Genomic DNA, 27,422 nt, shown 5'->3' with positions numbered 1-27,422 from the left:
CTGAAAGCTGTTCACATAATGCTGATGAGGTGATAAAATGCTGCAATACTGATATGTGAGGTAAACTGTGAGGTAATACTTCTGGAGGTCTACATGCACTTTTGGCAATCTTTAGCATCTATTTCACTTCCCACATGGAGAATCCTTTTACTGGAAGAATGAATAATTCACAATGATCTCACAGATTCTATGAAATCTCAAAGCACAGAGCTGGTGAAAATTCTTTTTTCAAATTTAATATACGTAATCTTATCTAGATCAGCCATACTTTATTAAAACTTGGTTAGATCTTTCTTCCTTTGAAGTACATTCATCCTTTAATAGAAATATCACTTTTGTCAAGGGAATAGTGAGGACATGATTTATAATCAGAATTTAACACAGGCACAGAGCAGACATTTTTACCAAAAATATGCTGGAAATTGACTTTTTTTCAGATCTACATGGATTTGGCAAGAATACAGAGTATATGAGCAGATACCCAAGGCTATCATATCAGTTGAACCTGTAAGCCAACAATTCTGCAATATGTATGTTATTACTCATCCATCTGTCGATAATATTTATTAACATCTATGAAATGTGCCAACCACACAAGTCAATATCTTTCAATGACAGATATAAAGAAAGATTAATATCTTATGAATGAGGTTAATACAGTTATTAAACATGAAATATTAAAATATATTCCTTACAACATTAAACCAACAATTTGTTTGCTTGAATGAGATGTTTAATTTGAAAACCATCAAATAACCTATATAATTCATAAGTGACACAGTATTCCAGACAGGCACTATTTGCACTGACATCAGTGTTTGTCCCAGCGAGGTCACCTTTTGTGATATGCTCCTGGAAATGAATTAGACTTTCCTCCTTTGGAAGAGGTACACTGAGGAGAGTTAAATCAAACAAAGCCCAGCTACGTTGATCCAACTGTTAGAAGTTGGCCATGTTGTCTGACTGGAATAAACACATGGAATCACGCCATTTCCACACTTTATCTTTGAAAGCAAACTGAAACAACATTGTTCTACGTTTTTTACTGCATTAAATCAAACAAAATCTGAAGAAGTCCTGCCATAATGAAACATGTACATTCTGCATCATGCAAAGATCTGCATCTAAACCTTAACAAGAACCAACAAAAGAACATCTGCGGAAACCTTTAAAAAGAGACCTTCCAGGGGTATAATCTGCATATGATGACCGGTATCTTGCCCAGAGCCAGGAATGAGATGTGCCCAAGAAGACCTAGTGGTTCTGAACATTCGTCTTACTCAGCCAGAAACATTAGTTCCACACGTGTGAATCCTATCTTTTCACACGTCACAGTCTTTAAAATAACAATAATAAAATAAATTTTACAAATCAAATTTTTAAAAACAGAGCCAAGTTAGATGGATTATAAGTCTTCGAGAGCACATGCCGTGATCAGTGTGTTAATACAAAGAGTTTATAAATGGGAGGAACATTATCAATAATTACTGATAATTATAAAAGTCCAATTATGAAAAAGAAATATTTTGAAAAGAAATACTCTATATAATAAACAGAATACTGTACTTTTTTTTTAATTGACATGATTGTTGTTTTATTACAACAGTATATACTGAAGAAGTTTTCACATAATATACAATGGCAATCAGCTTTATGGGTGTAAGGTTTTCCTCAACTGATGAAACTGGAATAAAAGACTTATCAAAAAATTCCTTGGGCTGGGATTAAACTTTCATCTCACATGTTCTATGATTGGAGTCCTCTTACAACTGGACCATGTATAGCTCCCAAAATGAACTCTTATCAGAACTGAATTAACTAAGATAACAGTTAATCAAAGAGCTAAAAGCAAGTTTTTACAAATAAACAAAGGTTTCTTTGATGGAATGGATAGGCATAAACTGAAAGAGAACGCTCATAAAAACAAAGCCATAAAAAAGAGCTCTTTCATAAAAAATGAAAAAATTAATATTTAGAACCCCTTTTTACACAGATAGCAATATTAAAATCAAAGCCGATATGGTCTTTGATGGCTTTATATGATGCTACATTATTTAATATCGCTGAAGTCATTCAAATACATTGAGCATAATCTTATCCTCGGTAAAATACACAAAAAAAAAACAGAAAAAAATACTTGTAGGTCTGACAATAAAAGTACAGACCAATCCTTTCTCTAAAGTCAAATCCTGAAGGTTTGTAACTCTTCTGTAAAAAATACCTTCAGTTTACATATTATTAGCCACAGGGATTTACTGCCATTTGCTTCGTATCTGGGTTTATATAGAAACTGTGGTCTAGTTTATTCTCGCCCTGATCTTTAGAAAGGCTGGAGATCTTTAATCATGCAATTTAGACATGATTATAAATTCAGAGGGTTAAACCATGGGCATGGCTAATGGCTGAGAAATCATTACCAAAGACAATGTCATTTGCCCAATAAGACCCTCCAAAATAGATCTTTCGGGAATCAATTTCAAGATTGCCGATCAGCAGACAGTTGCTAAACCTGATTAGCGAAGAAATAGCGGATTATGATAAGCATTGATTTCAAGTGTTTATCGTTACGTGCGGACGTTTTTCTGGCAGGGACACGATCAACTTCCCACACATAGCCCCCGGTAGGATGAGAGCTCGCTCATGATTTATCACCAATAGGAAGCAGACACAGCATTTGCCTCCTGGATCAGGCCCTCAATACCCACAGGTTATGTCCCTTGGAGCCGAGCAGTGATTTTTTTTCGTGGATGAGAGATAGGGACTAACACCTAGTAACCTAATCACAGCTAAAGGACAAGGATTACTCTTCTAATGGTTAGCACCATCGCAGGGGTTCAAGAAGTCTGCGCCGAAGCTGTAAGAAAACACTAGCCAGGGATATGAGGGATTTGGCCTCTAGTAACATGGTCGATCGGTCAGCCTGAAACTCTAGCTAACTCACAGTGGTCCAAAGGGATCAACACATTCTCAATCGACCCCAGCCACTGCTAAACTGTCCCTTGCTATATATAGATACCCGACACCATCGAAAGATGAGAAACAATGAATCTCCAACCTTAAGGACACAAAAACCTTGCAAACCAATTGTAACACTTTGTAACAGTGTAGCCCATCTTAGTCAACCAAAAGTGTTTGCACATACTTTTAATCGGAGTCAAGAAGCAGTTTTCATTAATATTAATGGATACATGAAATGTTTGGTTTTTATTTCTTAATGTGCAGTTTGGGATATGTCCTGAAGTGTAATGATTCTTGGCTTTCTCCTAGGGGTTGAAATTGGCTTTAATTACAGTTTTCAGGGCAGAAACTTAGAAGTCTGCAGTCGGAAAAAAGTGAATGGGTGGCGCTATTAAAGCTGGTTATGCATTCCAAGCAAGTTTATCAAAGATGAAATTTCTGACCACTGCTGGAAAATATGTAGAAAATAAAGGGATTTTTAAAAATTATAAAACATGATGCAAAAATGATAAATACACTTTCTTTACTTTCCTTAAAACCATTGTTTTAGAGTTCCTTTTCATGTATCCCTTAAGTTACTTAGGGAGAGTACCTATGATTATATGAAACAAGCTTAGTGAAAGTGAAGAACATATATGTACATGTATCAAAAGGGTCACTCACATCAAAAATAACCAAGAAAACAAGGTTAACCAGAAAAACCCTTAAATCTGTCTTTTCCCTTGAACCAGAAAGATTCAGGTCAGGAAAACATCAATTTTTTGATGGGAGCAAACATGAAAAACTTCCACTATTTTTTCCCTTTCTGCCTCACGGCAAAAAAGGCTGTACAATGTGTCAGCAATGGAGACATTGCACGCCAGAATTCAGCCTTTACAGAACATAAACATTTACCTGCCAATCAATCATACTGTGGAGGTCTTGCTACACTCGATCAACACAGTTGTGTTCATGTTTCAAATCTTTCTCCACCAACGAAAAAAATGGAAAACACACATGAGCAGACAGCTTCACTGAATCAAGGCTCTTCTGACAACCCCCTTCCAAAATGTTCACACTACAATTTCGTTGTAACAACCATTCCAGGGTGATGACTTAGACTAGTCGCTTCAATGTTCATTTTATGGCTGTAAATTCTGGACATTTGGTATTTCTACATATCTTTCTACACCTACCAATGGCATAGTGTTGAGTATACCTTACATCCCACCTGTCAATGTTATAGCAACAAATGTCTTCATTCCCCACTCCCTCCACCAACCTGACCAAGTCAATGTTATAGCAACAAATGTCTTCACTCCCCCCCCCCCCCCAACCCCACCAAGTCTCAAAAGTAGGTATGCAAACATTGTTCCATGGAATCTGAATGTTATGATAGAAAGGTTATAAACAAATGTAGAAAACAAACATAAATTCTTATGTGATGCTGTTTGTTCCTTCATTAAAACAGTATTGAGACCCAACCGCAGTGAACGCTTTCAGCTCAAGGCTCACAAGGTTATGAAGAGACTGAGAAAACAAAAAGAAATTGTGTAAAAACAAGAAAAAAAAAAAAAGAAAAACATACAAAGATAGTTTTCAAAGCATCACAAGTTAGAAGGTGGTGGTGTACCTGTGTTCAAAAAGCATTACATTCTAGGGTGGTTAAGACTGCTCTAGCCCAAGGCTCTAACAATAAGCCATGAGGCCTGACTGGAATGAACAGAACGTATGAACAGAGCCCCCTCACCCACCCCTCCTCCCAAGTCTTCTACTCAAACGCAATGCTAGATTACTCCACAAAAACAATCTATAATTAGTCAATTTAAATGTTAATCATGTCAAGGAAAACACAGTTCCAAGTTTGCTAATCGCTGGAGACTTTTTCCATCAGATGTTAATGCACTATGTCAGCCTGTATAAGGTTGATTGAGTTCCCTGCTGGTTCACAAAACACTATTGCGGTTAAAAGTCACATACAAATTTCTTCAGGTCATTCCCAGTGGTAACATTACACCCCTGATAATTGATAATTACTGTATCACTTAACAAACAGCTAGTTCCATTATAAGAACCAGTGCCAATGTTTACATCTTCCATTAGAATGGGTCAATCACTAATGTAATGCAAATAAGGTGTTTAGCATTGAAGGAATGCTTGATGTTTTGCACTACACATTGCTAAATAGTCCAACAAAAGAAACACGTTGAAACATGCTTTTCAATTAATTGCAACACGATGGCAAGACAAAAGTTAACAAATAACTGCATTTCCGAAAACATGTCATGATACAGTTCAAACAATACAGCTCAAGTTCATGTACAATCTCAACTCTATGGTCCAGAAAAAAATACACTGCAGAAATACTCTTCTACAATTCACATACGATACTTGATATCTTAGACATATGAGAGCACACAACATTAAGAGCAAAAAATAAATCTCTAGATGATCAACATCAGTCCTAAATCTAGATGATCAAACAGGCATCTGTCAACCACAATGGATGTTTTGGGCGAAAATAATCCCAAGATTAATTTCTAAAACTACTTTCAACACAAACCACCAAAGACAATCAACTATCAAACACTGGAAAAAAAAACATTATTCACAAACACATTTGGTAACTTGAAAACATTGTTTCAGGGTAATCTATTTATTTATTTGATCGGTGTTTTATGTCGTACTCAAGAATTTCTCCCTGATGGCAGCCAGCATCATGGTGGGAGGAAACCTTGGTAGGGTCTAGGGTAAAGCAACGATCATTCCCAGGTTGCTGGCAAACCCTCCCACATACTCCCACAAAAAATGCCTCACATCACTAGAAACAATCAAGAAAGTTTGCATGCCACAGCCCAGACCATACCAATTTCAGTGACATTCAAACAAATGTTCACTGGGAAGGAAATGCACCAGCACTGACAAGAGGCATCCATATAAAAAGCATAGAGATTCTGAAGCAAAGAACAATTTTGTAAATATCAGACAAAGGTGTGACCTGTGAAAGTAGAAGATCCGTCATTGTTACTGAAGTCAGTGATGTCAGTCTGCATGCAAACTACATGATCCACAAAGATTACAGCTTGAGTTCATGTTTCTCTACCATAAAAGATGAATGTGGGTTTTTGGCACTCAAGTTGGAGGATATTAGTTTAAAAGGAAAACGATGCTGAGACATGAAAACATAGCACAGTGAAGCGAAGCATCCTTTAATTGTGAACCTCTCACAACCACCATGATCTGAACAACCCCATCTAAGGAGGAATTATCCCTGTGATGGATAGCCACTGTGGGAGAGGACAGCTAGGGGTGGGAGCAGGGCAAATGTATGGAGGTCCACAAGTGACATAATCAGTTCTGTTATACTAAGGACTAGACAACTGTGCAACCCTGTGCTGCCAAGTATCATCAATACAGTGGATTCCCACACCATGGTAAAGCTAAGCGGTGCTCAATTCTCATGTAATTCTCATGTATATGGTAAGTATTGGCAACACTCACTTCTAGGCTTGACAAATTAAATGTAGTCCTTTTCGGCTTACAGGTTAGATACATACTTTAATAATAACATTACACACAGACTCCTAAAGATTTGCAAGGAATATAGTCAAATGGCACTGAAATACAAATGCCAACCTTTCCCACTGATACCCACCATTTAAAGCAACCTTTTTACACAAGAGTTTATTCCTCACTTTTAATAAATATATCCTTATATTGGATGAAATTTATCCAATACATTAAATTATTATTAAATTATCTGTGTCTAACAGTGAGTCCATTCTGCTCTTTGTAGTAATATTTTAAATGAAGCAAAATTGTAAATAAAGCTATATTTTGTATCACTATATTTACAAACTCTTTCCTTTATATCTGTAAAAAGGCCTAGTGGGGTTAAATTTGCAAGATGGACGAACACAGTCAATGACTGCTTAGGGATTATACTGGAATGAGTGTCACTCAGTAGGTCATTGCAATGATTGTTACAGGCCAAATCCCAAAGCACAAGAGCAATTCATGCAATGTTGTATGATAGCAACACGCCATATTTTTATTCACACATTATAAAAGCAACAAGAAGAACACCTTTTCTGTTTTTACTGGCAAACTCTATTAATGCATGGCATGATGTCCTCAAGCATCATTATGATACGGTCCCAGAAGACTTTTCAAATCAGAATTCACTTCTCACCACAATGATGATGATATTTACTCTTAACAACTTTCATTAATTTCTGGAAAAAAGCGAGCATATTCAGAGCTGAGAAAACCTATTAATTTGAAGGAAAAACATGCATGTTACACATGCAATCAAATATTTAGAACCATCAAACAAAAGTCAACCACAGAGGTCAACAAAGCCCAATGCCTGTCAGAGCAGCACATTGCATGCTAAATCATAATCAATAAATCCCTAATAGGAACAGCAACATTGCTTCTACTTAACTCGTTGACAAAAAAGGAATGTAACCGTGTCATCACAATTAATATGGTATAAAAGAAGTCTTCAGGCCTAAAAAATAAATGATTATTACATTGTATATGGCAACGGATTTGAAACCAATTCTACCCACAAAGATAACGTAGGTCACATTTTACACAAATTGAAGGTCAAATCTCATCAATGGTATGAAAGGTGAAAGATGCTACAAGTTTTTAATGTCATCGTAAAATGTGCTCATAAATAAAAAAAAAAGATAATTTATATATTTTTCAAATTCAATGTATGTAGACTGGATATGGCTGATTGCATGAAAATCAGCAATCTGCAAACAGAGAACTTTCTGAATACTCTACATCAAAGGTCAATCGTTTAATAACAGACCTACACATAACATTCATGCACACACACAAGATTAAAAATTGAAGAACTGCTGACATCAGCCATCCAACAAAGAAGAGCCATCCAAAGATAGCAAATGCTCCTGGCCCCAAAGCAATAAATCCTGTGGTCTTCAGTGTGGACAGTGACACCCACCACTGCTTAGGACAAGCTTTGAGGAGTTTCATTGACAAGGTATCAAGTCCACATTATATCTTCAAAATGACAATAATTGAAAATATTACATGGAACGAACATGTGCATGTATATGGTCCCAAAAACCTCTGTAGAAGGTCCCAAAAACCTCTGTAGAAGGTCCCAAAAACCTCTGCATATGGTCCCAAAAACATCAATATATGGTCTCAAAAACATCAGTATATGGTCCCAAAAACATCTGTATATGGTCCCCAAAAACCTCTGCATATGGTCCAAAAACATCTGTATATGGTCCCGAAAAACCTCTGCATATGGTCCCAAAAACCTCTGTACATGGTAACCCAAAACCTCTGTATATGGTCCGTAAAAACATCTGCATATGGTCCCAAAAACATCTGTATATGGTCCCGAAAACAACAGTATATGGTCTTCAAAACATCTGTATCAGGTCCCAAAAAACTCTGTATATGGTCCTCAATCAAGCGCTTCCTCTTCTTATATCCACATTATATCTCGAAACGAATATTTATTTATTTATTTATATACATGTATTTGATTGGTGTTTTACCTTGAAAGGAATATACATCAGAAAATAATTGATGCAGTATAATTCAAACAGCACATTTACATCTGTATATCATCTCCATGATGGCCACCAAGCCCCACAAAAAAGCTGACAAAAAACCCTGGGAGCAACTGGATTCACATGTGCTTCTTCTGCTGAACAGATTATATGCCGCAAGCATGATCAACTTTGAAAATAGCAGGTGCTACATGTTTGCATCATCAGCAGTAGCTGCCTACCTGCACATCTGCGTGTCATCCTCATCATGCTCAAGAAAAGCCTCAAGAAAATCTACATCAAACAGCAGGAGCCATTCACAAGGAAAGATGGACATACACTGTATATATTTATAACAGGGCGCGATCTCACGAAACTTCTTAAGTTCTTTTGCTTACGCAAAAGTTTTTCCTTAAGCAACATGACAATATACTTGCGAAGTGTTTGTTCGGAAAGTTTTATCCAGAAACACTCTATGTTGGACTTCAACAAAAAAACTATAGATTTTACTGATGGAATTTACTGAATTTAGGAAGTTTAGTGAAACCAGGCCCTTGGAGACAAAAAGTGTAACTCACTAGTTAATCAGGTGGATTAACAAACAAATCTAACCAAGTTCTTAAGACAAACATCTTTCTCTGACTAACTGACTGGTTGATTGGTGTTTAATGTCATGCTCAAGAACTTTTCTCTGACATGACGGCAATCAGGTGGGTGGAAGAAATATGGGCGTCTGCTGTAAACCACTGACTTTCATTGACCTTGACAACTGTAGTCATTTGCATCAACAGATTTGTTATAATTATTGAGCACACCCAACCCAGGCTTCAAAAAAAGAAGTCATATCAGACAACACACCATCACTTTCCCATTTTATCACAATACTTCACCTCGATATCTCTAAGGGTGAACTGAAAATGGCTTTACAGATTAGAATAGATGGCACTCAGTACACAATGTTAAATTATAGATCTGTTATCAAATAATGCAATAAATCGCCAACAGACAAATTAACAGATAATGTACTGCAAAGTTTAATAACACAAGTGCACGATGAAACACTGCATGAAAATAATAAACACTGGTGAACCAGTTGTTCTATAAATAAAGAAAATGTTCTGCCATATTGATATTAACCACAATAAGTCACTTCTGCCTCATTAAAGCCAGCACAAATTCACGGTTTGCTGAAAAAAATGGCCTAATGGGGTGTGAGGAAGAGTGTTGTTCAGTATAATGATAATATATATGTTCTACAGGGCGGCATAAAATGACAGATGTTATACTTTCACCTTACCATCAACCTTTGGGCAGCGAATTTATGCTTTTTTAATAGTGAGATTGGAGCAGAAGACAGTCTAAAGAGGATCGCAGCTTTTATGCTAAAGAGGTCAGCGTCTGACCATCCAGTCCAGATCTGACACTTTATTAACTTAAATGATGCGATTGTCATCCGGCAGAGGTGATGAATTTACCAAACTCACGATATACTCAAGGCTAGAGCAGTAATGTGCAAGACCAGTGAGGCCAAATTCAAATTGTCCTATACAGCCTTTCCACAACATCAGTTGATTTATGTCCAGCAGAGTTGGAAACTTGGACATATTACATGTATTTCTGTCAAGAACGGGGCCATCAAAGTTAATTTATAAGCAATTGACCATGGCCTTTTATTTCTCTAAGGACACGGCCTGAATAGACATGCTACACTTATCAAATCACTTTTTCCTCTCACTGCCTTTGAGTCTCCCTGCATTCCACCCGCAGGTCAGCCCATTGGTTTGCATCCAAATTGTACGTCAGCCTGCTGCAAAGGATGGCACCAACATCCTGGCATCTGAGAATTCTGACCAGTTCATGAAAAGTCTGACATTTAAGAGACAGATTTGCAATACAGTGCATATATGTAAGACTGAGCAGATATCAAACTAATTATACTACATAAAACTTCCTATTGGAATGGATATTTCTTTTCAAAAAAAGCAATGAGTATCTTCAAAAACTGGAATATGCACTCAAAGATCCTTAAGTCAAAATATTTACAAGCAAATGGATGGACGGAAAGGAAAAAATAAGATAAAATGTCAATGGATATCAATAGGGTTCAGCCATAATGACAATTTAATTGTAAGTGTGGTATAGGTTTGGCTCACTTGTTGCACTGTTTATTATTAAAGAGATATAGAGTTTTAAATTTGGAAGTGAACAAAAAACAGACAAACAGACGGGTTTCCAGAGAGGCTATCAATGGGTCTCGAAACATTAAAATTAACTAGGGTTCAGCTGCATGCCTAAGTTGACTTGTTACTTATGTTTATGAAGCTTTGATTACAAATTTCAAGAGATATCGGTTAATAAGCTTTCGTCAAAAATTTAGTTGAAGTTGAACCCGAGGCCTTGGAATAACCAGTTCTCATAAGACCGGGTTGCTCTCAAAGCTTGGGGCACTGTGACACCTATGATAAAGCACTGCAAACAGAGACATTTCACAGTCAGGATTAATTAGAGGATCAATCTACAACTGAACTGGATTCAGTCAATTAAGCTCTCATTTTGACAATGAATAATGGCTGTTAAGCTACAACGAGATAACGCTATGGTTTAATAACGATCTGGCAATGGCAGATCGCTGAGTACTGCGTTGAACCAGAGGGTCACCACTATTGCCTGTTTACTGTTCTGCGTAAAATAAATCATTAAACAGAAAATGTCACCTGCATGGCTACGAATGCAGAGGTTGATGTAGAATATTTACTTTGAAGTGATCACCATCATTAATCACTGCTGATCACTGCACAATCATTTAGTATAATTATCCATCTGGGTAATAATCTGACAAGATCCCTACAAATTTGAGTCTAGCAATAGTACAAGCAAACTGAAGACAATGGAGATACATACTCACAAGGGTGCTGCAAACAAAAGTGTAGGGATTGAATGGGTTTTGCCACTCCTTTTCCTTTTTCAAGTTTATCAAAAATTTTCAAATCTTCCCACCATGCTTTGTGGGGAAAAAAGAATCAGACCAGGTTTTCATAAATTTATGGAATCCATTCAGAAACTATATGCAAATAAATGTTTTGACGAAAAAGACAGCTAAATGATTTTGCCTATGTACAGGAATGAGAATTATTCAAAATAACACTTTGTTTGCGGCGTGTTGAAATGTTGCGTCTTAAAATGGGGTCACAATTACTGTATTTCACCCCCTAAAGTTTAACCCTTAAATGGGTCACAATTACTGTATTTCACCTCCTAAAGTTTAACCCTTAAATGGGGTCACAATTACTGTATTTCACCTCCTAAAGTTCAACCCTTAAATGGGGTCACAATTACTATATTTCACCTCCTAAAGTTTAACCCTTAAATGGGGTCACAATTACTGTATTTCACCTCCTAAAGTTTAACCCTTAAATGGGGTCACAATTACTGTATTTCACCTCTTAAAGTTTAACCCTTAAATGGGTCACAATTACTGTATTTCACCTCCTAAAGTTTAACCCTTAAATGGGGTCACAATTACTGTATTTCACCTAATAAAGTTTAACCCTTAAATGGGGTCACAATTACTGTATTTCACCTAATAAAGTTTCACCTAATAAAGTTTAATCTTTAAATGGGGTCACAATTACTGTATTTCACCTTTTAAAGTTTAACCTTTCTCAAGCGATATTTTGACTGATTCATTCAGCTTGCAGGGCCATTTAGGAGTGTCATGGGAAGTTTGACTAATTTCTTATTCAGCTTATAGGGCCATTTAGGGGTGTTATGGGAAGTTTGACTAATTTCTTATTCAGCTTACAGGGCCATTTAGGCGTGTTATGGGAAGTTTGGCTAATTTCTTATTCAACTTACAGGGCCATTTAAGAGTGTTATGGGAAGCTTGACTAATTTCTTATTCAGCATATAGGGCCATTTAAGAGTGTTATGGGAAGTTTGATTAATTTCTTATTCAGCTTACAGGGTCATTTAACTGTGTTATGAGAAGTTTGACTAATTACTTATCTGAAAAAAATTAAGTGGTATCAAAAGTACCATTTAAATGCCTTCACACTTGCTTCTCAAAGTGCCTTTTCACATACCAAATTTTAGGTGAAATACAGTACATGTACTTCTATATGTATAGGAGAATGACACGTAGACAGTCATGTCTCAGTTGATGTCTTAATCATGACCATTCATATTGTCCTGGGGGTAGGGGGCAGGAAGTGGAGGATCAAAAACTTGAATGAAAGACAACAATGAAACAGGTTACATTAATTATTCTTTTTCACACATAATTTAATTTTAACTTTCTGCATGCTGTTATGCCACACTTAAAGCATTTACATGACTGATATAAAATTGATCACTTTTCCATGCCTCCGACAAACTTCTTCACACAATCACGAGAGCCAGCAACATGTGGACTTGAATAAATGACTTCATAGCCAACATTAGATACTTAACTACACTATTCTCTCATTTGGAATCTCAATGGAGGCATGTCTCCTTCTCACCATACTACAGCAAATCTAACATATTATTACTAAATGCTGAGTGAATGGATGACTGATTATGGCGTTGCACCATGTTGACACATGACTGTTAAAATGTTGATGTGCAACGTGTGATTCGAGCTACAGGTGTATTTGTTTTATTTTACTCATCTCATTCAACAAGAAAACGGTATGACGCATTTATCAAGGCACATAGTTCATATAAATCCCTTACAAATGTTGCCTAACTGTGATACCTAATTACAGACCCATGCTTACTGCAAAAGCCAATTTCTGTTTCATTATAAAACGAAAACAAGCTAATTCAGAGTTGATTAACATCATGAACCACACACAATGTTGGTTGCGACCTTCACTGTGCTCACGTTTCTCAGCGGCATGCAGAAGATAGTAATCAGATAGCTATGAATCTGTCCACTGTTAGCTCAGCTCCACGCATTCAGAAAAAAACAAAACTTGGATGTAGAACCATATCTGATAACCCAAGTTCTACAGTCATTGATGATGAAGACGTTCCCTGTACAAGTACCACTGAACCAAGATCAGGCATTCAGGCAAAATTGGCTATAAAAATCACAAATTTAAAGGCAAAAGCAGGATTATAACGAACCTGCATTATTATTAAAGTGTCTCACCAAAAAAGACAATGTATAATACAATATAGTAGCTGTCATGTTTTCACTACCCATATCTATTTCCAAAGCTACTTCTTGTCAAAACTAATTCTGTAAACATACACTTGCATCATGATCCCGGTCTTGCAACACCTGCTTGGACTGCTGATCAATTAACAGTTTCAGTATTTATAGCATTGCCTAAAAGCAAATAAAACACTAAAATAACAGCATGTGTATATGTCTGATGAAAGGCCATTAAACACAGTGTTCAGTCTAGGAAATTGCATGATTTATTTCTTTACAATTTTTTCAAATGGAATCAAATGCATTATTAACAGTAAATCTTTTGCTTGATTCTGAAAGTTTTGTCTATTTTCAATACACAAAGACATATCAAGATTTGACTCCACAGTGCTGAAGCTAAAATGAGAGCTTTTAACTTAAGTGAAACTTGCTCAGGTGACAAATGTACAAACTCCATAAGTCATATCTACCAGCTGTGCTGGAAACTTACATAAGGCCCTATGTACCAACTATCCACCATCACAACCACACAGCCTGGCTTTATATTTTTATGGTTGAGCATTATCAAGTACTGACGTCGGCAAAGAGCTTGACGTAAACAAACTTTGCTAACACTACAATCCATATTATAATTTACCAATAATTTGTAATTTTATTGTACATGTAGAACGACGAAAATGAAACTTTCATTAAAGTGTTACAGGTATGGTTTCACTATACACTATCTTCATAACACAGCCTGGCTTTATGCTTATGACTGATTGTTTAAACGCGGTATTGACAGACACAAAGAGCATGTTGCACGATAACACAGAAATCCTACCAGCAAAACTGCCAACACCCATTATTCTTTGGATACAGGACAAGAAACATTTTACTGCCTTCTAAATTAATCCGACACAAACCCATAAATTTGCTAATGTGGAATAAACACTAATGGGACACAATGTTGCTATTTAAAATGCACTTAAGCCATAGACATCCTGCTCAAAAATAGCACGCATTTTCCGATTTCAACTAACACGCCTGGCAGATAAGTAAATATTGCTAGCAAGAAACAAATAAAAACAAAAAGTTACAAGGTATGATAATTACAGAATTAATGTACACAAATCATGACATGTTTGCCCGCCTGAAACCTTGACCCAAATAGAGCAAAAAGATTCTACTACATCAGACTGAATTTTCCATTAATATACCTGAGATCTGATAAGACTGACTGAAACAATCGACCACAAAGACAATTTATTGTTGAAGCAAATCACAAGCTTAATGCATTTTCTTCACAACACGCAATAGACAGATGATGCCATAAACCAGCATTTAACAAGACATAACTTCACATGCAAAAGCATGCATACATCCATTGAGCAACTTCACTTAATCCATTGGATTATCTAGTTTTGATTGCGTTAAATTGATAGAAATGACCGATGTACACATAAATATACACCATCACTTTTATCTTATTAATTCTTCTCTGAAGAACGACTTGTCCAAAATAATGACAAGATGACTGATAATCCAACTGCTAAATGTGCAGTGTACTGGCACTGTGTACCAATGACACAGAATAGGTATCAGCATATGCATCCATACTTCACTGATAATCCAACTGCTCAATGTGTAGTGCATTGGCCCTGCGTACCAATGACACACAACAGGTACCAGCACATGTATCCATACTTCACTGATAATCCAACTGCTCAATGAGCAGTGCACTAGCTCTGTGTACCAATGACACAGAACAGGTACCAGCACATGTATCCACACTTCACTGATAATCCAACTGCTCAATGTGTAATGCACTGGCTCTGTGTACCAATGACACAGAACAGGTACCAGCACATGTATCCATACTTCACTGATAATCCAACTGCTCAATGTGTAGTGCACTAGCCCTGTGTACTAATGACACAGAACAGGTCCCAGCACATGTATCCATACTTCACCGATAATCCAACTGCTCAATGTGTAGTGCACTAGCTCTGTGTACCAATGACACAGAACAGGTACCAGCACATGTATCCATACTTCACTGATAATCCAACTGCTCAATATGCTGTGGACTGGCTCTGTGTACAAATGACACAGAACAGGTACCAGCACATGTATCCATACTTCACCGATAATCCAACTGCTCAATGTGTAGTGCACTGGCTCTGTGTACAAATGACACAGAACAGGTACCAGCACATGTATCCACACTTCACTGATAATCCAACTGCTCAATGTGTAGTGCACTGGCCCTGTGTACTAATGACACAGAACAGGTACCAGCACATGTATCCATACTTCACTGATAATCCAACTGTTCAATGAGCAGTGTACTGGTTCTGTGTACCAATGACACAGAACAGGTACCAGTACATGTATCCATACTTCACTGATAATCCAACTGCTCAATATGCTGTGGACCGGCTCTGTGTACCAATGACACAGAACAGGTCCCAGCACATGTATCCATACTTCACTGATAATCCAACTGCTCAATATGCTGTGGACCGGCTCTGTGTACAAATGACACAGAACAGGTACCAGCACATGTATCCATACTTCACCGATAATCCCACTGCTCAATGTGTAGTGCACTGGCTCTGTGTACAAATGACACAGAACAGGTACCAGCACATGTATCCATACTTCACTGATAATCCAACTGCTCAATATGCTGTGGACTGGCTCTGTGTACAAATGACACAGAACAGGTACCAGCACATGTATCCATACTTCACCGATAATCCAACTGCTCAATGTGTAGTGCACTGGCTCTGTGTACAAATGACACAGAACAGGTACCAGCACATGTATCCACACTTCACTGATAATCCAACTGCTCAATGTGTAGTGCACTGGCTCTGTGTACAAATGACACAGAACAGGTACCAGCACATGTATCCACACTTCACTGATAATCCAACTGCTCAATGTGTAGTGCACTGGCTCTGTGTACAAATGACACAGAACAGGTACCAGCACATGTATCCACACTTCACTGATAATCCCACTGCTCAATGTGTAGTGCCCTGGCTCTGTGTACTAATGACACAGAACAGGTACCAGCACATGTATCCACACTTCACTGATAATCCAACTGCTCAATGTGTAGTGCACTGGCTCTGTGTACAAATGACACAGAACAGGTACCAGCACATGTATCCATACTTCACTGATAATCCCACTGCTCAATGTGTAGTGCACCGGCTCTGTGTACCAATGACACAGAACAGGTACCAGCACATGTATCCACACTTCACTGATAATCCAACTGCTCAATGTGTAATGCACTGGCTCTGTGTACCAATGACACAGAACAGGTACCAGCACATGTATCCATACTTCACTGATAATCCAACTGCTCAATATGCTGTGGACCGGCTCTGTGTACAAATGACACAGAACAGGTACCAGCACATGTATCCATACTTCACTGATAATCCAACTGCTCAATATGCTGTGGACTAGCTCTGTGTACCAATGACACAGAACAGGTACCAGCACATGTATCCATACTTCACTGATAATCCAACTGCTCAATGTGTAGTGCACTGGCTCTGTGTACAAATGACACAGAACAGGTACCAGCACATGTATCCATACTTCACTGATAATCCAACTGCTCAATGTGTAGTGCACTAGCCCTGTGTACTAATGACACAGAACAGGTCCCAGCACATGTATCGCTTCCTCACTGGTCCTTCGCACCATGATAAAGAATATTTCACTGACATTGGCTTTATGAACAGAGGAAAAAACAAATCCATTGAACCACAATTGACAGGGGGGGGTCCCTCCATGGCTCAGTCGGTTAGCACACTAGTGCAGCGTAGTGACCCAGAAGCCTCTCACCAATACGGTCGGGGTGAGTTCAAGCCCAGTTCATGCTGGTTTCCGGCCATACGTGGGAAGGTCAGGCAGTAACCTGCGGATGGTCGTGGGTTTCCCCACCATAATACTGGCTGCCGTCATATAAGCTAAATATTCTTGAGTACGGCGTAAAACACCAATCAAATAAAAATAAATAAACAATTGACAGGGAAACCATGGCAACCAGATTCCTCCTCATATTGGCTGCTTCATTTTTGCTGACTTTAAGGGTACATAAAATGCTTGTATTTTTTAATACAGAGTATATGAAGTGGCCTAACATATGAAAGTAGAAAAAAGCTTCTTCTTGGGAGTGTAAAAAGGGCTTTAAGCCAGTTTTTCTACATTCTCAGTGATCAGTCAGGAAATTAAGTAGGCTACTGTGGTGACATCAATGGTGACTACTGTCAAGACAAGTTTTTGACGGGGAGAGCTTGGGGTGGGGTGGGGAGGCAGTCACAAGTTCCCAGTATGTTCATCGATGATGTCATTTCCAAATATTTTGGACCACTGATGGAAAATAAGCACAAAGTAGAAGAGTTATCAAGAAATATAAATATGCCTCAAAAATCAACTTTTTTCTCCCGTTTTTGTGGGTGAATATCTGTCTTCATTTGTCTAAAACAATACATTCTCTACATTTTGTAGTTGTGTTTCCAATATCCCATAAAGCCGTGACTGAACCAATCAGAGACGGACGAATCTCATTGGTTAACCGGGCTAGCAGAAGCTATTATAACTTAATCGTCTGGCTAAAGTTCTCAATGCCAAAACAAAATTATATCATATTATTCCGGTATATTAAAAGGCTATTTTTCTACCTGTCTACACTCAGTTGCCTCGGCTTGATTATAAGCCAAGGAAGAAATTATCAAGCAGCACAGCATATCTGCAAACTGGATGGATCCAGTCATAAGAAAGATCTCTTGACTTGGCAAAAATCCCAATCAAATCATCATCAATCACATATTACAGGTGTGACAGCTGGGTGTAAAGAAGTGTATACAAAAAATGAAAATCTCATCAAAATAATCTGCTTCTAACTTTAAATAATTCACCGCCCTCTGTGTGACAACTGTGACATACCAATAAAGCAGGATTTGATAAAATGTCACTTACAGCAGCAACGCATCTAAAAATTTCCCTTAATATTTGCCACATGTCTTCCCGCAATAACACAATAATGAATTGCTATGTTTTATCTTTAATGTGACTGTCAGAAATTCAGAACGCATTCAAGAGAAATGCAAGAAATGCATTAATAATCCAATCCATTTTAAAAGGAATCCAACAATTTACTTTTGCACCACCATGTGCCAGTAATTTTAAGCTGGAAATTAGTAGAGCGTGCAATTCCCCTCATGTCAGAGGTTGAGTGGAACGAAGTTCTCCCTGCATATGTTCCTCAGTACATTGCAATGGTAAACATGATTAAAGATAATTAGGGCTCACATGTACACAAAGCCAATCAAAGGGATACAACTCTACAAAGCCTGAAACATCTGTAAGCTTTTACTCACATATGCATGTATCACTTGGTTTGGGGTTTTGAGAGGCAACAAACAGTTGTGCTGGTACAGGTAAATTTTAATTCATAAAAAAAATATAAATTCACAAAACAAAATACATCCAAGAAATGACTACTGTTAAGAGGCCTCTAGTTGCACTTCTTTGGACATTGTGTTTGTAACAGACCTTTATAGCAAAGCCGATCCAATACATAAGAACTACCTATTTGCCGAATCTCAAACAATTACATGTAGGAACTTGTCTCAATAAAGTCTGAAGAATTCAATCAATATTAGGAATTCCCATGCCAAACATCCAAATGATAAAGGATTGCAGTATAAACAATGCATACTATTTCAATGATGAAAGACAAAAATGCTGGAATAAATGTTAATAGGCCATTATTGACAGGTAAACATCATGAAAAAATTTTAAAACAATGTTTAATGGCAGTTAAAATATTGCCCACACATTCTCAGTTTGGCTAATGATCAAAGAAGAAACATGGAAACAGAGTAAATATCTAGTAAATTAAATTTAGGCTGAAACAGAATACTGGCGCAGAATAGGTTCTGAAAGAAAAAACAATTCCCTACATACAATAGCAGGTTATGCTATTTGTTGACAAGACAACTGTGTGCATGTTTACATTATTTTTCTGTTCACTGAAAAAGACGTCTTTACAACATCCACACATTTTTTACAAACATGTTCATCTGATTAGATGTACACCTTTGACTTTACCTGAAAATCAATTTTCTTGAGTCTGGTATCATTTTTTAGGAAATCAGAGAGTGTTTTCCTGGACTGTCGATGTGGAATATGTGTCTTCACATAGGAGGAAGAACAAGAAGTCCATCTGAGACGCTGAATGTTTTAAAGATTTCAATGCCAACTTTCATAACACTATAAATCATATTTTTCTTTTCTTTTCTTATATTCTAAACTGCATCACCTTATAGCACTGTAAAAAAGACAACCTGTTCAATGAAAAATTTATGACTTACAAAATTTTTAGATAGTGGCCTCTGACTTGTAACTTCAAAGTCACCTACCTTAGGATCAGGGACTTTCTGTAACTCAGCCAAATTGTGGCACAACTTCATGTGTTTGAACTGGAATGGGTTGTTTCTGTTGTCCTCAAAAGCTCTCATTATCTTGTCACTCATCCACTCAACCTGTCACAAAAATTGATATCAGCACAAAATGGTGCCGGACAAAGTGGAAAATGTACGTGGGAAGACCAGGCGGCAACCTGCTGATGGTCATGGGTTTCCCCCAGGCCCTGTGCCATCCCCTGTCACAGTAAAGGTGGCCATTGTCTTATGAGTGAAATATTCTTCAATATGGTGTAAAACACCAATCAAATAAATAAATAAACGAAAGTGACAAATACCCTGTAGTTTGTACTTCACTTCAAGTACACCAACTAGTCAGGGAATCAGCTGTTTCACCACACCAGTGAAGTAAAGGAAAGGCAAAACTCTGCCTTCTCATTGGGCGATGCCCCACAAATTACAGATCTAATTACAGGTTCACACTATGGTGTCACTAGAGACATCCACCGTTTGCTTTTTTTCTTCAAAATTCTATAGCTTGTAGTTTCTTAACCAAAAATTGCAAAAGAATTTGAGCATGTTGCCATAGAGATTATAAGTAAAGAATTTTCATTTCCAGCATAACTGATTTCAGAGATTTTCTTACATACATGTCCCACATGTGGTTTAGTAAGGTAAGTTTATCATTTCCTCTCACCTGTGACTTTGCAAACTCCACAACATTAAAGCTGACATTGTTTATCAGAGCCAAGGAGTATGGCAAGAGGCCAGCCTCTGGGGTCCGGAACATTGTATCCTGAAAATTCCATTATAACACATAGACACATTATATGTGTAATAGCTATTCTACTCTTTTGGATTCCTCTGAGATCCCAATGGGCTACACTGAGTTATATTTAAACACTGTCTACATATAAAGATACATGTACATGATTATTTTTAATACCCTAACTCCTCAATCTTTTCACATATGAAAGAGCAACTTTCAGAGCAATTTATGCACACTTTTAATCTGATTTTGAAGATAAAACATTGTTTGGATTGGCCAATTTCAGAGATTCACAAAAAGTATAATGTTATACAGAATAAGGCCTAAATTTTAAGAAAAGTGTGAACTCCCGAGACTCTTGAAATGCTGATTGAGCTTACAAAAACTATGTCAAAGGCATGTCTTAAAGAAAGATGCCGTAAGTGGGAAGGTCTGCCAGCTATCTGCCCGATTTTGAAGATAAAACATTGTTTGGAACAATTTCAGGGATTCACAAAAAGTATAATTTTATACAGAATACTGCCTTGAGAATATGCTTGAATAAACACCTTGCAAACATGCACAATGGTCAAAGATTGACAGTACCTATATACATGTGTGTTACAATATGGATTCTTGTACTGAATTGTGATGGAGAAGAACATCCTTCATTTATTCAAGATAAAACATTAAATAATGAGAATACATAAACAAAAGTAACACAAACTGTCAAGAGAGATTGTAAACATGATAAATATTATTATTTTGGGGGCCTCCGTGGCTCAGTTGGTTATCGCGCTAGCGCAGCGTAATGACCCAGGTGCCTCTCACCAATGCGGTCACTGTGAGTTCAAGTCCAGCTCATGCTGGCTTCCTCTCTGGCCGTACGTGGGAAGGTCTGCCTGCAACCTGCGGATGGTTGTGGGTTTCCCCCTGGCTCTGCCCGGTTTCCACCCACTATAATGCTGGCCACTGTCGTATAAGTGAAATATTCTTGAGTACGGTATAAACAACAATCAAATAAACAAATATTATCATTTTTTTTTCAACCTTTTTCCAGCGTAGTTGATTAAGCATAATCATGCTTACCAGAAGTTTTGCCAACTCCAAAACTCTGCCTGCTGTATCAACAGCAACTAAACAATTCCCATCATTCTTCATTGTTTGTAAAATAGTATCTGAAAAACACGATCATAAAATACTAGAGGAGCTTGAACACCAGTGGTCAGTGAGAAACTGAGTGTTTCACTTAGTAAGTAATTAGTAAGTAATCTGTCTTCAAAGATTCATCACAAATTATATTTTACAAGTTTAAGATATATCTGAACTCTCAAATGTCCTAAATTCACTCAAGTGATACACTGATCCCAGGTTCCAGTATCCAGATTGGCACAGCACAAGGCTTGTGGCATTTTGGTGATTATTTTGATCAAGTTTTGACATCAAAATACTGAAAACTATGTGTAAAAATACTTTCATTGATTTTTTCTGATTTTTTGAAAGGCATTCCGATGTTTGAATTCTATGGTGGGCTTTATGAGCCATACTGACGGTATCTAGGAACTCTTATGTCACATCACCTATATACTCATATGTACAAAGAGTTATTCCAACATTCACTGTGTCATGATAAGAGTTGGAAAAACTTCCTGTGACATGATAGTTCCTAACCTTTGATAGTAAGGTCAACAAAGCCCACCTTAGAATTCAAATGTTTGAATACCTTTCACTTTTCATAAAAAATGTTTAAAAATGAACGAAAGAATACTTATGCATAGTTTTAATGGTTGTTTGTGTAAACTCGGAACCTATGCCCAACATTTCGGTTTCCCAAACGTCATGTGGAAAACGAACTGTACTGTTCGCTTCCTTCTGGGAAGAAGAGTTATACCGGAAATGTACCAACTGCACTTTGGCGGTTTCCATCGGCCATTCTCCTCCTAACACAGAGGATTTCAGGACTAGTTCTTAGGCAAGATGGAGTCGCCCACAGCAGAGTTTGGCGCTGACTTTATTTATAACTTATCAACTGAGGTACATACTTATATATTTAAATATTCTTCTCCTTTAAGTGGCCTTTTTGTTGATTTCTACTTTGATTTTTAGAGGACTTTTCCTTTAAAATAATAATACCAACCAAGACTGTCCCAAAACACATCACGTAAACGTCAAGACCTAGAATGAATCCAGTCAGATAATGACAGGCCCTGTTAGTTACTTTGGTCCAGTCATTAAAATCCTTACTCATTAGCTGCCCATCCCTGGTCCTCCTCTTGGACTGCACACAGTTAGCATTGAAGGAATCTGTTATCATTAACGAGGGTCTGTTGAAGACTTCCAACACTCTCCATTAAGATGTCTGGGGAGAAAATTCACTCGCTGACCAAACAGTTAACAATCCAAACATAGATACACACATTATTAAGAGTTGTAATAACTGCGGGTTTTAAACAATAAAGATAACATGAAAGATCTGAAAGAATACAAATTAACAATTTACTAGCATTCACGAGATGAAGTGAGGAACACAGAGTAGTATTTTTGTTCTTTAATTACAACTATAATCTGATTATAAGGTCGGCCAGTTTACTGATATGAAACCACTGTACAGAAACAAACTCACTGCAAGATAAAACAAACAACTTCAAATATACCCTAAATGACATAATATTTCGCCCACAATAGTGCAATTTTAGAGGCAAGTAAATGTCACAAAATATTATTTTTGGTGCTGAAAACAAAACCTCAAAACACCTTTATAATATCAACAGAACTCTCAGAACCAGGAAAATGGACAAATAAGTCATGGACAAAATTTATGGTCATTTAGGGTATTCGTTTTTGTCTTTTTATTTAACATAATCCTGACGGAGAAATGTAATAGTTTAACGGAGAAGGCATTTAATTCTCTACGTCACACACAATATACACACCTTTCTTTCTTGTGGTTATAATCTATTGTATATATTATATCCTCTTCACCATCTTTGACAATCTTCCAGATGGTACCCCCTATCATGTGACCTGCAGGCAATGGTGTGACCTGAAGACCATGTCCTTTACCTGTGAAAAAAATTCACTGTTATTATTACAAAGTATTTGTATAGTTCAATTTATACCACAAAAATTCCCATGTCACTCTTTACAAAATATGTATCTAGCCCTCTTATATTTGCACAAACGTGACTTGGATGTAGTCCATAGCATACCAGTATCTGCAAGGCACACTAAGGGGAGATAATCACACAAAATCAAAGCGTAAACAAACAGCAATGTCCACCAAGTGGTAAACCAAGAATGAAGTCCCCTTAGTGCTACAAGTCTAACTTGACAAGTATAAAGGGAAGAGAGTGCCTCGACATGTGACACTTGCCTTTAAGACTAACTGTCTGGGAATATTTCAGCTGTACTATCTTGTCAAAAGCAGCATCAATGTCATCAAAGTGAAAAACGTCAAATTCTTGGGTGTTGTGGCGAGACTAGACAGGATAAAAAAAAAGTGGTAAATTTTTTGTTCAGCATATTCCACAAAGGCTTCATAATTATACATGGCTAACAGTACAAAGTTCGTAACATTCAAAGAATTTTAGAAAGAAATCTTAATTTTATTAATTGCTTGCAGTCTGGGGAGTATTTTAAAAAGACAAATTTTGACAAATGAGAAATCTGGTAATTGCATTGTGATTTGGAGGTTCAAAACATTTAGCTTAGTTTTTCCCCACAAGGTAAAAATTCTAAATTTAATAGCATTCCATTTTCTGAAAATCTGTTACAAAATTGGAGCATTAATTGTTTTTTCTTTTATAGTGACCCCACTTAACATTCAATGCCAATATGAGTGGTATTAACTAAGCAAACGATTGTGATTCGCATACTGGTAGAGGTCATACATGAACATCTGCCCCATCTTGTAGACTGGTATAGTGGCATATATAGGGGCAGGTGAGGCCACACTTTCCCACCAAGTAGGGGCAGAGCCCCCAGGTGTATGTGATCTGGGTACGTCAGTAAGACTGCATCGATTTGGTGGATATGCCTGTAAAACAAAAATTTATCATTTCATGGAACTAAAGTATCTACCACTTTTGTTTGTTCTCCAACCAGTCAGAAAAGGACATGTCTACTTAGACCTTCACAAATACATTTATGTACATATTGCCATAAAATATGTATGCATAAAATATGTATGCAACAAAAAAAAATACATAATCAAAAGTAAATGAAAATGATTTGAACATGAGCCCTCCTTTTATTCTGAACAATATAGTCAATAAACACACCAATTATTTAATTGTTTATTTATGTCATTGGTGTTTAATGACATACTCATGAATATTTCAATTCTACATAACAACAGAGATCAGTTTTATGGGTGGAGGTGACCAGAGTGGCCAGGATAAACTACCACCTTTCAATAGGCACTTGATAAACCTCCTGACTTAGAGCTGTGGCTGAAGCAGCAAGAACTGGATTCAAGCAAGTGACATCACTTCATTATATTAGAACATCACACCCTTTCTGTGTCTGTTTTAAGTACAAGATAGGCCAAATGTAAACTTACTTTTTGAGCTCCTTTAATTGATCCATGTTAAAGCTCTCGTCCCATCCACAGTCCAGCAGGAAGCGGAATTCATCTACCTGCAGCATGTAACATGGCGGTGTCTCATCCAGAGCCCCAGAGAAACACTGAAGCTTGATGATCGACGTCATCCTGCTCTCCTACCCCCTAAAACGCAAACTAGGGGATGAAGACGGCAGGTTTCTACCCCTTGAATGAAGTAATCACTCTCTCCAAGTCAAGCGCTATTTTTAGAGAATATCCCACTGTCAAAAGAAAAAGAAATATTTTCAATAACGTAACTGATAACAACCAGGGTTTTATTTCAGTTCCATGTCATGTGAAAATGAAACAAATAATACATATCAACAGGTTGATCTGAGCCCTGATGACCTGCAACATCAACCTTAAGGTTTCTAATCATTTTCATTTAAACTGCTTCCTCGCAAGGCATTCCATACCCAAACTGAATTGTTCAAATTCACTTCATATTTAAGATACTTATTCCATGATTAGATAACTGAAACCTAACACTCAGTTTGCAAATATTGACAATATAAACAGCATTAACAAATATGATAGATTTTCTTCTTGTCAGATCTAAAACTAGGCATATCATCTTTCTTTATTCATTTATTTGATTGGTGTTTAACGCCATACTCAAGAATATTTCACTATTATTGTGGGAGGAAACCGGGCAGATCCCGGGGGAAACCCACACCCATCTGCAGGTTGCTGGCAAATTGTTCCCAACAATTTTGTTTTATTTTCAAAAACAGGCAGGTAGCTGGCAGACCTTCCCACTTACGGCATCTTTCTTTAAGCCATGCCTTTGACATAGTTTTTGTAAGCTCAATTGGCATTTCAAGAGTCTCGGGAGTTCACACTTTTCTTAAAATTTAGTGGAGACAAGGTGGGGCTCTCTCACAATTGAACTAATGGATAAAAGACGCGATGTTATGGTAGCTGCCAATGGCATTGTTGAGTCCAGAGAGATGTATATTTAATCAAGGAACTACCGTGAAATTACCTTTTCTTGCCTATATCTGTGTGAACTCACCAGACCCCTGAAATGCTTACTGGGCTTATTGCAGTTGTTGGTACCTGACCGGCTGGTCATATAACACTCGGTTATGGGATGAAGTTCAAGGTTACCTAAACATATCCAACAGATGGTGGTGTTTCTGACTGGAGGTTGAGCAACCATGAATATTGTGAATCCAAATATTTCTTAACCAGCCAGTCAGTGTACTCAAGGCTAAGTTTGTAGCTCTACGGGTTTCATTTACAAGGTATGAAATGAACTGGGTTAAAATGATTTTTGCACATCCAGAATATATTTCCTGCAACTCCATGCGTCAAACACCTCACCCTATGTTGTGATAACCTATAAAACCTCATCTCCGAGGACAATTACAACGAAATAATTAAATGATGCACAAAGTTTGTGAAAGTGGCGCAAAGACTGGATGAGCTGGTAATGTTGTTGTTGTTCCAATCATTGAACAGCACACGGTTAAGTTGATTCGATTGTGATCTTACCAGAATTGCTTAGCAGATGAACAGCATCAGTTCTCATACATTAAAAAACTTAGGAAATAATCAGTATCATTTACACACACTTAAACTGACGTCAGACCATAAAAACCCTAGCAGACGCTTTCTTCGGTCTGCATGTCAATGGAGGCTGACATATTGATTCGAAAACGAGGCTTGGCGGGAATTTTTTTAAAAAAAGGAAGTTTCCTCTGGAGTTACTTGTACAATGTGCGCTGCAGCAGTATGGATGGTGGCAGAGAGCCCGACCTTTGACTATTCTTTGAAAAGCTTCGTTTAAATGGCTTTAACACTAGCTATGTTTAAGTTTGTATTTTCAGGTTTTAAAGCATCACATATCAGTAAGCATATTTATAAACATATTTACATTATGGTGCCAAAAGACCTAAGATTTATTTTCAGGGGGAACAACTCGATGATGTTCCAGATGTGTCGCAAATGATCAGGATGACTTCCCCTGCATATGTTTTAGCCCGCACCTTGCAGATGGCGCACTACAACTACAAAT

At 37.3% G+C, this 27,422-nt stretch overlaps 1 protein-coding gene across 1 annotated transcript in view; it reads right to left on the bottom strand.

The window, feature by feature from the left end:
- LOC135466454 (cleavage and polyadenylation specificity factor subunit 2-like) overlaps positions 1–27,038 on the bottom strand; it is a 150,881-nt gene extending 123,843 nt beyond the window's left edge. The window contains 12 exon segments of the mRNA XM_064743928.1: positions 20,049–20,171; positions 20,749–20,847; positions 21,889–21,977; positions 23,044–23,145; positions 23,148–23,158; positions 23,733–23,862; positions 24,173–24,278; positions 24,671–24,736; positions 24,738–24,770; positions 24,772–24,835; positions 25,361–25,623; positions 26,900–27,038. Of these exon segments, the coding sequence (XP_064599998.1) occupies positions 20,049–20,171; positions 20,749–20,847; positions 21,889–21,977; positions 23,044–23,145; positions 23,148–23,158; positions 23,733–23,862; positions 24,173–24,278; positions 24,671–24,736; positions 24,738–24,770; positions 24,772–24,835; positions 25,361–25,509 (972 nt within the window). The 5' untranslated portion in view covers positions 25,510–25,623; positions 26,900–27,038.
- Positions 27,039–27,422: the final 384 nt, after the last annotated feature.

Source organism: Liolophura sinensis, chromosome 6 (genome assembly GCF_032854445.1).
Source record: "Liolophura sinensis isolate JHLJ2023 chromosome 6, CUHK_Ljap_v2, whole genome shotgun sequence".
NCBI classification, from domain to species: domain Eukaryota; kingdom Metazoa; phylum Mollusca; class Polyplacophora; order Chitonida; family Chitonidae; genus Liolophura; species Liolophura sinensis.
Note: the sequence above shows the minus strand (reverse complement) of the source record. Positions and strands in the feature narration are given on the sequence as shown.